The sequence below is a fragment of the Equus caballus genome, chromosome 9 (assembly GCF_041296265.1).
Source record: "Equus caballus isolate H_3958 breed thoroughbred chromosome 9, TB-T2T, whole genome shotgun sequence".
Classification (NCBI taxonomy): domain Eukaryota; kingdom Metazoa; phylum Chordata; class Mammalia; order Perissodactyla; family Equidae; genus Equus; species Equus caballus.
In genome coordinates, this window is record NC_091692.1 from 62,375,331 (window position 1) to 62,389,478 (window position 14,148).

The 14,148-nt window shown below is 39.3% G+C and overlaps 1 protein-coding gene across 5 annotated transcripts in view; it reads left to right on the top strand.

Moving 5' to 3' along the window:
- Positions 1-14,148, top strand: part of GRHL2 (grainyhead like transcription factor 2) — a 156,774-nt gene that overhangs the window by 33,809 nt on the left and 108,817 nt on the right. For all 5 annotated transcript variants that reach the window (XM_014728223.3, XM_005613235.4, XM_014728224.3 and 2 more), the window contains exon 2: positions 12,535-12,730. In XM_014728223.3, coding sequence (XP_014583709.1) covers positions 12,535-12,730 — 196 coding nt within the window. The remainder of the gene's footprint in view (positions 1-12,534; positions 12,731-14,148) is intronic.

A 14,148-nucleotide genomic window follows, 5' to 3' on the forward strand; every position in this document is an offset into this window, starting at 1 on the left:
ATGGGGCCGGCCCCTACCATTGCATTTTTAATAAACATATTTAAACTTGTATTTTCTATCAATACCAGGAATTAATCATTATCCTTTACTCTTCCTCTATACAAAGCAAAATCTAAAATACTTTTTTTTTTTTTTAAGATTTTATTTTTTTTCCTTTTTCTCCCCAAAGCCCCCCGGTACATAGTTGTATATTCTTCATTGTGGGTCCTTCCAGTTGTGGCATGTGGGACGCCGCCTCAGCGTGGTCTGATGAGCAGTGCCATGTCCGCACCCAGGATTCGAACCAACGAAACACTGGGCCGCCTGCAGCGGAGCGTGCAAACTTAACCACTCGGCCACGGGGCCAGCCCCCTAAAATACTTTTTAAACAACTTGTCTCCTGTCACCTCTCTGATATTTCATGCTAGTTTGCTGTTATCTTTAAGAGTCCTTTCTTAGAGGTATAAATCTAATTTCCATGACCAGAACCTGGTTACAATTAATTTAACATTTTACTGGTTTATTTGATACCCTGACTGCTATATCACATTTCTTCTCTATTCATGAATCTCTTTTTCTACTTTGAATTGAGGAATAATTCTTTCAAAAGGGATGAGTAGAATAGTTTTTGAGTCCTTTCATGATCAAACATATCTTGATTTTTTAAAATTTACATTTTTTCCAGTTTTATTGAGAAATAATTGACATATATCACTGGATAACTTTGATGCATGATGGCTTGATTTACGTATATTGTGAAATGATTACCGCAAGTGGTTTAGTTAACATCCATCATCTCATATGGAAACATGTCTTTGTTTTGTCATCATGCTAATTGATCTTTTGTTGTGATTAGAATTCCAAGTATAAATCCCTTTTATCTAGCAGCATTTAGTGGTGGAGATGAGATGTTTACTGGCTAACTGTTTCTTGTTTTGTTGTAAGTTACTTAGCTTTTTTCAAGTGTTTGTAGCATTTTCCATAATCTTTAACATAGACATTTCACCAGGACATGGGTTGATGTGTTTCTTTTTATTATCCTTTCAGTACTTGAGGGCCTTTCATTCTCAAGACTCAAGGTTTTCTTCTTCTGGAGGACATTTTCTTCTATTATTTCTTTGATTGTTTATTTTTTCCTTGCATCCTTTTCATTGCTTTCTTCTGTAACTCTTGTTAGTTGCACATTACACCCCTGCATCTATTCTGCATGCCTTTTAACTTTTTCTCATAATTCCATTTTTTCTTTACAAACTGGAAAAATTCCCTGCTTGGATCTCCCAGATCATTAATTCTCTTTTTTTTTCTCTTTTCTACTCAACCCTCATACAAAATTTTATTTTTACTTTAGAAATTGTGTATCTTGTTTGGTGATTATTTCTTTTTCATAGTAGCCTGTACTTGCCTTGTAGATGCAGTATCTTCTTTTTAACATTATTTTCTGTATCCAACATTAATTATTTTCCTATCAATAAGTTATTTTGTTCATCTTTGGGCTTCTCTTTCATTCATGTTAGGTTTCCTTAAATATCTGGTGATTCTTAGCTCTCCTATTAAAAATGAAGTGTTTGACTGATCACCTTTCAGAGCTGGCAGGCTTTGTTGGCAGAGTGGAGCTCATTCTTGCCAGGGTGAGCTGTTTTCTTAAGTGGAAGGAGTGGCCACAGGTGCTGAGGGTACCTTGGAGGATTCTTTTGCACAGGTACAAATGAGGTCCAAGGAGGCAAGCTGGGGGTTAGACACATTGGAAGATTTTCCTGTTGTTTTAAGCTGAATTTTTTTCTTTGTTTCCTTTTGGTAGTTTAAAGTTACTCTAGGCATTTTACTAAGTTATTTTGCTCTCTGGTCCTGGGACCTCCCAAAGGCTGATTCCTTCTATAATTAGGAAGTGAATGCTGTTGCCAGTTCCTCTGGGTACACTTTCCTGAGACTGGCTTGGTCATAGACAATAAGACTCTGAGTTAGAGTTTTCCAGGCTCAGTGGGGAAACCATTGCTCACTTATGCATTAACCTTGCCTGCACCAGAGCTGAGGTGCAGCCTTCTTGACTTTGGTTTCTCCTGTATTCTAATCTCTTCTGCTTTTTATCTTCTAGAGTTGCACAAAATTTCTGTTTCCACATTGGCTATACAGATCATTACTTCTCTCACTTTAAGTAATCTTTGAGAGAGAAATAAATACGTGAAATGATCTTAAGATGGAAGTCTGTCCTGTAGCTTTTTAAGAGGCTTTTGTGTTTTATTTTGTTTTGTTTTGTTTTGCTAGATATTTGAGCACAAGTTCCTCCAAAGAACTGATTCTTTTTTAAAAATTTTAAAGCATATTTGGTTTTTAAATGATTCTTTCCTTTAAAAATTATATTTTTCATTGCTATGTAATGTTTTCAATATTTTTTAATTGTTTAATTTATACTTCTATCATGTCAATTATTTAACATTTTTCCACAGGATATTTAAAAATAAATGGCCTCTGGCTGTCTCAAACTAAAGATGAATGAGGAGTAGTTGCTACCCTTCCCCAACGTAATTTATTTGTGTTGCCTGCTTGGTATGTACCCTGCCTAATGTGTCAGCACCTTGGAATTCTACACATTGTTAAATTCCACACAATTTAAACATGTTATCTTTATCTCCAAGGAGCTTATAGATTTCCTCTGCACAATTTCTCTAGAACTCTGAATTTGGACATCGTCTCATTTACTTCTATCCAAGAAATCCCCTGTCATGTTGGCCTTTTGTATCCAATCTGTTTCCTGGTTCCCCCTTTTCAAGTAACTTCTTTTTCTGTTTATGAGAATAGAGCATAGTGAAGAATTGGCAACAGAGAAGGATGCTCAGGCTGTGGGATGCAGCCCTGATCTAAGCTCACTGCTACGTGACTCTAGGCAAGTTACTTACCATGCTCGGCTCAATGTCCTCACCTGCGTAAAGGGCAAGTTTGCCATACCTGACTTTAAGGTTATTGTAAGAAATAAATGTGTTAACGCATGTCAGCGGCTTAGAACACTATCTGGCATGTGGTAGGTGCTCAGTAAGTATGTGCGACTTATTATCATTGAAGACTATTTGAAAAGGGAAAAAGTAGAAAGAAGCAAATAAAAATTCACCTATAATCAGTGTTAACATTTCAGATTTTGATTTACATACACACATGCATATTAACCAATTTTAGTTATTTTATAGATTATGATCTCTACGTATTTTCTTCATTTTTAAAATTCTTTTCTTGTCCTCTTCCTTCCACTTTCCATTCTGATATCTTTCTCCTTATGGTTATTTTTAGTCCTTGTTGATGTGCCTTTCCTGCAGCTTTTTAATTATATTCCTAGTTCTCTCAGTCCTTGGTGACTTACTAAGTGGACTAAGAGCATGCTTAGGGCACTAGCAAAGCTGGGGCACCGATGAGAGAGAGAATGATTACACTTCAGTCAGTGGATCAGTATATTTTGCAATTAGTGTATCTAAAGTGGAATTGTCTTAATTTCAATAGACATAAGTTTTGTTTTACAGTTCATTATTTTTAAAAACTATGCATTTTACATAGTGGAGGGCATCAAAATATTTTCACTGAGTTAGTTGAAACTTTTCTTTCTCAAAAATAACCATCTTCAATGTAAAAATTATCAGTATCACCCTAGGCTGTGGATTCATTTCATTTCCCTTGACTCTTACACAGATTAGGTCAAGGCCAAGAGGTTAGAGTCATTAAGGACAAGTCTTCAGTGTAGAAACTTCCTAATAAATTTCAACCCTTGTTTAACATGGAAAGTATCTGTTATCTCTTGTGATTTGCCTCTAGCAAGCACCAAAAGCAGGGATATTACTGAAAGTAGCCAGCAGTGAAATGACTAACATCGTTGGCATTTAAATTGTGACATTAGCCCTCGGTAGGATGATTGGTTCATTAGTTTCCATTTGAAAGTCTTATTGTGTTAACTGGAAAAGTGCCAAGATTCCAAAAGAAAGAATGTCAGTTCTTGAAACTTAAGTTTAGTGTCTGAATATGGTAAAATTTTTTTTGTTGGAAGCTGAAATGATTATATGTCAGTGATCAGATACAGTAAATCAGCTACAAGAAATTGAAGTGGATGAAGACTCAGCCCCAAGTGCTGAAGACTCAGTGTAAGATGAGATATTCTATTTGGGGAATAGAATTCACGCAATCTCAAAATAAAAGCTGTGTATGTGTGCGTGCACGTGCATGCGTGTGTGTGTGAGAGAGAGAGAGATAGAGAGGGAGAGAGACAGAGAGAGAGAGAGAGAAGATGGGGCAGAGAGAGGGAATTGAGGCAGAGGACATAGCATGAAATCCTGAGAATTATGTAAAAGCTTCATTTCTTCTTAGTGAAAGGGAAGTGGCTTGTCCTGGGTGGAAAAAATTATTTTGCCCCCAACTCAAGTCAATGTTGGGAATGACGGACAACAGGTGGGAGAAAGGGTCATGAATGCCAGATCTTTGCTGATTGGATTTCAGTATTTCCCTTGTTTTGCCTCTGGTCTGCATGTAATCATTCTTGGTTTCCTAGTGCTATAGCTCGCCTTTAAGGAGAACAGAAGAATGAATCCTCATTTTGCTCAATTTGAAGGTGAGAATTAGGAGGGGAGAGAAAGTTAGTTCAAATAGGATCGATGCTTGTTAAATTTACAATTATCCTTCCTAAAATTAAGGTGACTTACATTTGTATAGCACTTTATAGCTCACAACCAACTTTACAAATAAGCTATAAATTAATTTTGTGAAGAATATAGCTCCCCTATTCCCTTCATAGTACTTGAAATCCCAGCGTATACTTCAATTCCTCAACTGAACTTTTATTCACTCCTTCAGTAATGTAAATTGAGTGCCAGTTATATGGCAGGCATGATTCAAAGCGCTTATGATATATCCCTGAACAAAATAAAGAATCCCAGCTCTTGTGGAGTGGACATTCTCATGGAGGTAGACAGACAATGCACAATGAACATAATAAGTAAGTGAGCTGTATTGTATGTTAGGAGATGGTGGCTTCTAGGGAAGAAAGAGCAGAGAGCTGGGTAGGATAGAGAGAGGAATTGGAAGTTCCAGGGTAGGTGGAGGCAGGTCTCTGCATTAAATAGGGTGGTCAGGGTAAGTCTCATTGTGGTGAGATTTGGGCAGATTCTTAGAGGAGATGAGAGAGTTAGCCATGGGTATTTGAGGGAAGAACATTCCAGGAAGATGAAACAGCTGGAGTCAAGGCCCTAAGATGGAGACATGGTGACCAGTGCAGCAAGATCAGAATGAGTGACAAGGAGACTGTCAGGAGAGAAGGTTGGAGAAGTAAGGGAGGCAAGATCCTGCAGGGCCTGGTAGACCATTGTGAGGACCTTGACTTCTAAGGTAAATGGTGAGTCCTACGGGATGAGCAGGCTGGAGGGAATAGACCAAAGGAATGGTAAAAGCAAGGAGACTGTATTAGTTATCTATTGCTGTGTGACATATTTTCTCAAAACTTAGCAGCTAAAACAGCAAACATTTATTATTTCATACAGTTTCTGATGGTCAAGAATCTGGGAGCAGCTTAGCTGGATGGTTCTGGCTCAAGAGTCTCTCATAGGGTTGCATTCAAGTTGTCATCTGGGGCTGTAACTGATATTAAGACTTGACTCTGGCTGGAGAATCCACTAAGCTCACTTACATGATTATTCATGGTCCTCGGTTCCTTACAGGCTGTTGGTCAAGGCTTCAGTTCAGTTCCTCATCACATTATGACAGTTTACTTTCCCTAGAGCAAGAAATGAGAGAGGGGAGGGAGGGAGGGAGGGAGAGAGAGAGAGACACAGAGAGAGAGAGACAGAGAGACAGAGAGAGACAGAGAGATAGAGACAGAGAGAGAGAGAGAGACAGAGAAAGAGAGACAGAGACCAGGATGGAAGCTGCAGACTTTCATTATCTAATTTTGGAAGTGATATGCTATCACTTTTGCCATATGCTATTGGTCATATAAATCAACTCTGGTACAGTGTGGGAGGGGACACCCAAGGGCGTGAATTCTAGGAGGTAAGGATCATTGGGAGGCTGGCTACCACAGAGACAGCTGCAATTATCCAAGTACGAGATGATGGTGGCTTGGACCACGATGCTTGCAGTGGAATGATGAGAAGTGGGTCAGATTGGATGTATTTTGAAGGTGGAATCAAGAGGATTTTCTAATGAAGTGGATGTAAGAAAATGAAGAATCAAGGATGTCTACAAGTATTGCAACTGGAAGGATGGAGTGGCCATCAACTGAGATAGGAAAAGCTGAGGACAGGCTAGGATTTAAGTGGGGTGTGGTGGTGGCTGAAGATCAGATGTTCGGCTTTCTGATGTGATTTATCTTGCTCTTCTCTAATCTTCATAGTGGCCCAGTTAGAGGGCGCTACTATGTGCCTGGTGCTCTGCTAGGAAGATCACATATGTTACTTTCATTTAATTTATGCAACAAGTGCTTCACACATGAGAAAGCTGAGACCAGACAGGTTAAATAACTTGTCTTATGTAGTAGAGCTGATAAGTGGCAGGGCCAGGATTTGAATCTAGGACCATCTCCTCTGGGTCACTTTCTGCAATACAAATAATCATTTTTAAAGCTCTGTGTTAGATGCCTTTTAAGATGTAAGTGCTTAGGGCTTATCTAGGTGTCTAGGTGAGTTAGGAATGGGGTTGGGATTGGTGCTTCTAGAAGAAAGCCAGTGACAAAGCTGGAGAAAAGGATTCCCAGATCTTTGAGTAAAACTAGGCAGGTTGGCAATCCAAGGTGGGTCAGGGAAAGTGGTGCAGGACAGAGGCTGTGGACTTTGTATGGGGACTATTGGGTCTTTTGTTTAATGGATGTCACTTTCTTGGTGTAGTTGGTGGATCTGACAGCTGAAAGGCAGTTTGCGTAGTCAGTATCCTTTCATAGGAAAAATTACATAATAGATTATGGAGTAAATAATATACATGCTGTAGGAGTTCTTAGTAAAGGGACGCCCTTAAGGGCTAAAACAGGGAAAATCAGGGAAGATTTTCTGGAAGATGGGCTGTTGCAGCTGGTCTTTGATAAGAGTCAAATTTAGATAGAAGCAGGAAGGGAATTTCGGGCAGAGGAACAGACTGAGCAAAGACATGGAAGTAGGAATGGGCATCTTTAGGGAGCTGCAGAGAAATGGCATAATTCCTTATATTAAGCAGATAGAAAGAAATGAATTTTCAGAAGTAGGTAGGGGCCTGATAATAGAGAATCTTAAATATCAGAGGATTTTGGACTTGATATTGTAGGTAGTAAAGAATCTGTACACCCTTGAAAATTATGTTCTATGAAGATCATTCACAGGCTTCAATATGGATTAAAGAGGGGAAAGTTGAAGGCTAGAGAGACTAATTGGAGACATAAAGAAATAAGACTAAAGCTGTGATAATAGATACAGTGACTGACACCATTAAGGAACAAAGAGAAATAATAATAGCTGACGTTTGCAGCTTTACAGTGTCAGTGGCAGTATTTAATTCTGACAAAAATACTAAGGAGTGGATATTATTATTCTACCTCATTTAGGGTACATCTCAATTTTACAGATGAGGAAACTGATGCACAGAAAGGTTAACTGCCTTTTCCAGGGTTATACAGCTAGTAAGTGGTGCAGCCAGGATTTGCATTCAGGCAGTCTGGCTCCAGAGTATATATTTTCAACCAGTACATAAGTTTTGGTTCTGGATGGCCGGAGACAGATGATGGTTAGGACTGCCCAACTGAGAAACCATAATTAGCTTAGTTTTGGATTCATTGAGTTTAAGTTGACAACAGGGCATCTACATAGAAATGCAGAACTGACTCTCAGGCAATACACATCTGTTAGTCATTAAGGTAAAGGATCAATGAAAACCGTATGGATCAGCAATGGAGAGAGTAGAGCACAGGGCTCAGGAAGGATCAGAGTTAGAGGAATAAGAGGAGAATACAGTAGAATGGGAACTAGGAAAGAATGATTGGCTACAGGAGAAAATCACCTTCGTATGATGTCTTGGAAGCCAGGTAAAGCAAGATTTTACAGAAATGAGAAATGGCCAAGAAAAGCCAAGAATAAGAGTAAGAACTGAGAACAGTCTATTGGATTTTGAGCAGAGGTCATTAGTAGAATCAGTTCTAAATGGAAATAATACTTCCAATATTATTTATTGAAGATCTGTAATGTACCAGACACTTCGTATGTAAATATCCGAGTTTCTCCTTTAGAACAACTCTGTAAGATTGATATCATGATACAGACAAAGAAATGGAAGCTCAAAGATGGAAAGTAACTCATCTAAATTCAGTAATTGACAGAATTGAGATTAAAACTGAGGTTTATTCAACTCCCAAACAACCCTCCTCCCAGACAACTCCCCCGCAAAAAACCCAAAACCAAAAAAAGCCCTAAAATCAAAAACCGATGCCCTTCTAGAACTTAGAAATAGATGATGAGAAATAGATTGAAAATGATAATTTGTATGAATACTTTACTGTCCTAGTTTTTATTTTGTGATTCCGAGTGAAGTGGATTTATAGTTAGATTTGTTCACTGTTACTACACATATTTTTGGGAGATGAAGAAGTTATGTGCTAAGTTTCGTGTGCTTCTCCCCAGCAAAACATTCCTGCTTTAGACTCTTGTTAATACGCGCGGGGGGATGGTAGGTTGCCTCTGGCAGAGTGATCTGGAGCTTTTCTTGACTTGTTAGTTATGATCTCAATGGCGTAGCTGCTCCACCTCTTTCGCTACTTCAGCGGATGACTCATTTCTCAGTTTCCCCCCAACATCCACAAAATGAAGAAGTGGGTTAAAGAAAACAAATTAGAGAAAAAAATAGTTAGACAGTAGTCCCCTCTTATCCATGGGGGATATGTTCTGAGACCTTCAGCCTGAAGCCAAAGTTAGTACTGGACCCTACACCAAACCGCTATCACGACAGTTGATCTGGTAGCTGAGGTGACTGCTGGGTGACTAAGGGGCTGGTAGCGTATACAGTGTGGATATGCTGGACAAAGGGATGATTCACTTCCTGGGCGGGACAGAGCATGATGGGTGAGATTTCATCCTGCTACTCAGAGCAGCGCGCAATTTAGTACTTATGAATTGTTTATTTCTGGAATTTTCCATTTAATATTTTCATACTGTGGTTGACTGTGGGTAACTGAAACCACAGAAAGTGAAACCGCAGCTAAGAGAGGACTACTGTATGTGTGATCGAACAGGGCCTTAGCCTTGCTATGAATGCTCAGGTCCTAATCTAAACTTTTCTCTAAAGAAGGACCAAGGATCAAGTTGACAGTTGCTGTTTACAGTTCTGTGTTGGAGGCTACCCAGAACCTGAAATACCTAAAGCTATGCAAAGGATGTTTAAAAAGTTGACCAGAGCAGAATTAGAAGTGTCATTCCAAAAGACCAAGAATGAAACTGAGTTTGAGAAAGCGTTCCGAAGTTTGGTAAAAGCTACCCTGTGAAATTTTCCTTTCTTTATAAGCCTACATTTTTGCTCAGTGTACCAGAGAGATTATTCTGTTTTTATGAAACCAAGCTTTATTCAACAGTGCTCTGTACCGGAGAGATTATAATCTATGAAGAAAAAAACGAAGTCATTATGCAGTTAAAGGGAAGAGCATAAAAGGCTCCTTTGGCCATCAAAAATGTGAAAAGAAATGGCTAGTAAAGTTGTGCTTTTTTGGAATTTTTCTTTACAGTGATCACGTAAGGATTCATCAACCATTTCATCACAGAGGAAAGGCTGATGAGTCTAAATTTATGAGTGAACATTTGTGCTGGGAACGGCTGAAATCATCAAGCTGGGAGACTCAGCAGGAAGGCGTAGGGGCTTTAGGAAGGAAGACTCAAGGAAAAATCTCTCCAGTGAATCAGGACACCACTTAGTATAAATCTAGAGTTGGCTCTTATCCTTTGGACTGGCGCTTCCTGCTAAACTTTTGGAAATTAGCCAGCGTTGTAATTAACACTCCCTGTCCACCAGCAATATGTGCTTTTTTCAGGCATGAAAGAGGATAAAATCCTCATCTTTTTTGATGGCGGGGTCCCTGCAGATAACGTTGAAGGTCTTCATTCCTTCTTGAAGGACTGAGCATTTTAGGAAGTGTGCATGATGCCTGGGCCCTCAGTGGCAACAATTAGAGTTCAGAATCCTCTATTTCACCCCGTAAGTGCATGCTGCAGATCAGGCACCCAGAGTGGTCCCACCTGAACGACCGTGGAAGGGGTAGTGGTGGCATTGCTGCAACATGAGCCGCCTCCTCTGCCTTCTTGGTCTTCCCCAGAGGCCTCATTTCTTCCCCTCATAGACTCTTAGGAGTCCGCCAGCATTTCTATCTCCAAATCCAACCCTATCCATTATGATTAGTGAGTTTTCCAACACAGAAATGCTATTTTACTGTTAGATCAAAATATATAAATTTCTCTAGCTGACTCCAAAATGAATACAAATGTGCACCTTTTGTCAAAAATTCCATTATTCTGCATTACCAAAATATTCTTCATGATAAAAAATATTTCCCACTTCTGCTCATTTCAACATTGACTAGCACATTCCTGCCTATCCTTCACGTCTTTGTGGAAATGTTGGTTCCTCCTTGATCCTCGGATTAAGTTCGTCTCCTCTGTCATATACCCCCATGACAGCATCCATTTCCCTTTCTCGCATTTATTGCCCCTGTAATAGTGGCACCACATCTCCCCCACTGGACTGCAAGCTACATGGGCCACAGGACAGTGAGGATGCACCTCTGTATCCTCAACAACTAGCATGATGCCTAGCATCTATTGAGCTTTCAATAAGTGCTTATGGAATATTGCTAAATTAGCAACTTCAGTTTCCCTTTAATGATTATCTTTAGCACTTTTAAATTATAGTCAACTTTACCAAAAATTGGTGTACCCACAAGCTTTATGGAAACAATGAACTGTGCAGTGATAGTAACACGTCTTATTTGTATAGCATGTGCAGTTTACTGAACTCTATTTCATCTGTTATTTTATTTAATTCTCACAATCACCTTGTCAGGTAGGTAGGGTGGGCATTGCTATCCTTATTTAAGGCTGAAGAAACTGAAGTGCAGACAGTTTCTACCACTGAAAGTAGTGAGCAAGGACTCACTTCCGGGGCCTGTGCTACTGCATGTCACCATACTGCCTAATGGTTAGTAAGCCCTTCCACCAGAGTTTTTCTCATTTACTTCCAGAAACTTGATTATACCCTTTTAATCCAATTCATTTGCAATTGGGTCATTATTCTCTCTCTTCCCAATCAGTGCCACCAAACTACTGGCAGAGAGTTCAGATCAGGGGCCTGGAGACCATCTAGCCTAGAATTCCACTCTGCTAAATGTGAATTTCCCACCCCCATCCGCAAATATATCTTACCCATGTCAATGTCATTTTCTGACCTTATACCAATGCATGGCACCATGACAGCACATGATGGGCCCTCAATAGTCTTTGCTGAGAGTTCATCCCAGTTCTCTATCACAAAGTGAGTGAGAGCCCATCTACCATTGGAAGGTCCTGTAGGAGTGTTAGCAAAATGGGACCTGTTTCAGAACTGAATGACCATCAGAAGGACCTTGGTGACTGAATTTGCATTGATTAATATGGGTATTGCCTTCACCAGCCCTGCCACTTGTACATGTCATGTTACTATGAGTCAACATAAGTGTTATTAAAACACAATGTCTCGTTGTTCCATTTTGGTTCCATTTCAATGAACAAGTCTGGGTTGCTGCTGAGGACTGTCATGCTTTTGGGTATTTGAGTTATTATCACATCCTCCTTAAGAAATTGCCTTTTTTTATGAGTTTCTGCTTTATCCAAGTTTGGCTTGATTAGGATTGATAACTGACTCCAACCCCTTTCTGAAAATTCTCCAGATTTACTCCTCACTCTCCATGATAATTTTTATAACCTATAGCTTTTATATCATTTAAGTATAATAGGATCCTATGACAACACAGGATTCATATATAGAGTCAGTCTCGTTACTGTTGCTTCGTATCCTTATTATGCAGTGTATCTGTAAAATATCTTGTTTGCAAAGTAGCTTATATTTCCTTTTTTAATTAAGAGACTTGGATTGGTCTATAATTCACCAGCAATTTCTAGTATAGATTAAACTAGATGAAATAGTTTTTAATAATCATTAATGTATTGATTACATTTAATATATTGCATATATTTATAATTAGAACTCAGAGAGTTAAATGAAACTTGCTCCCTCACAGTGTTTTATTTTAATATTCTTTAATGAAGAATAATTAAATAAAATGATTTGGCTCCTAGAATGATTGGATGTGGAAAACCAGTGTGAAGAGGACCAGCTTACACAACTTATACAGCCTTATAAAGATCATTATTACTTCTCATAGACAGTGAAAAAATAAATCAATGGCTTTATAAATGCACTGTGGCGGTCACTTTAGTTATAATCTTCCCTTCTCCATCCTGGGGAAGTACAAATTAATCATGTAATATGCATATTTTTAGTGGGAAGAGGAATATTTCTTTGGTAATGAACCCCACATTTCTCTTGCTTTCACAGTAATAAACGACTGGTGGCCTTAGTGCCTATGCCCAGTGACCCTCCATTCAATACTCGAAGAGCCTACACCAGTGAGGATGAAGCCTGGAAGTCATATTTGGAGAATCCCCTGACGGCGGCCACTAAGGCGATGATGAGCATTAATGGTGACGAGGACAGTGCTGCTGCCCTTGGCCTGCTGTATGACTACTACAAGGTAGAGCCTGCAGCCCCACCGCCCTCCTCTTCTTGCCCCTGGGGCCTCCCCTCGCTGGTGGGAAGAGGGGACAGATTCTTCATCCCAGGCCAGAGAACGAATAGTCTTTCCACTCTCACTATGGAATTCAGCCTCTTCGTGTTCTCATTGCCTCCCTGCTTTCCCGTCGATGAAGCACAGCTTCGCTACGCCCCCAGAGGAAGTTTTTATTTTGGGATAATTATTTCTGTGTCCTCTGTTCACATGTATACACATTATCTATATATAATTCCTACTTGATATCATATTGCAAATACTTCCTTGCTGCCATTTTTACTTTATGATTATGACTTTGGGTGAATAAAGAATATTACATTGTGTGGCTGTACCATAATTTAGTCATTGCTTAGTTGCTGGGCATTTAGGTTACTTGTAGATTTTGCATTTTATAAGAAACATTCAGGGCTTCTAGATTTTTCAGTTTTATGGGAATACTCCAGTGAATGTTTTTGTGGTAGACTTTTGTAGCAATTCCAAAACCTAATTTTGTTACAACCCTGTCTCTGTTTATTTCAATGGGTAGTAGATATTTATTTTGAAAAATCCTTAAACAAAATGAAATTCACTTATATTCAAATTCACTTATATTACAAAAATACCTACTGTACCAGTACCTTCAAAATGGGAATATTTCAGGAAATCAAACAGCAAACAATGATCCATCTCAACTATAAAGGACCAAATCTGGTATGACCTGCTCCCTTAGAACTGGTGAAGGGTAAAAAATCAATAAGTATTTACTGAATGAGGAGATTTGTTGCCTACTTAATTGTAAACGCCATTGGCTTATGCTGGGAATTGGCACAAAGGTGAGAATGGTTGTGTTTATTTTGCTGGTTGGGCACAGTGAACTCTTTATTTTAGAATGAGAACTGAATCCCTGCTTCCCTCTCTCCCTCCATCATGAGAAACAATTTTGTTTTCAGTAAGCTTCAGTCTTGGCTTCTTGTTTCCTCCTTGCTTCCTACTTCCTGTTTCCTTCCAGCAGCCTCCACTTTTACAAGTTGTGTTGGTCCCGTCTCTCTCCTACACTAGAGTTTTCATGCTTTCCAAGGGTCTTCCACCACCACCAACTCTGGCACTGCCCCCAGGCATAATCTTTCGCCAAAGTTCTCTAAAATCGCTCATTCATTTTCCGGCTTCTTCCCATTTTCTGCATTAAAACACCCAGGAGGGCTTCCTCCATGGGAGATGAGTGAAAGCCAAGCCAAGCCAGCCTTATCTAGCGTGAAACACAAGGCATGAGTAACTGACAGTTCAGCCCATCCACGGTATATTAAATGATATTATTAACTCAAATAAATGCTTTTTTTTTATTGTTAGAAAGTGCTGGAGAAATATACAAAGAGCATTCCACTGGCACCCTTGCTGGCCTGTGC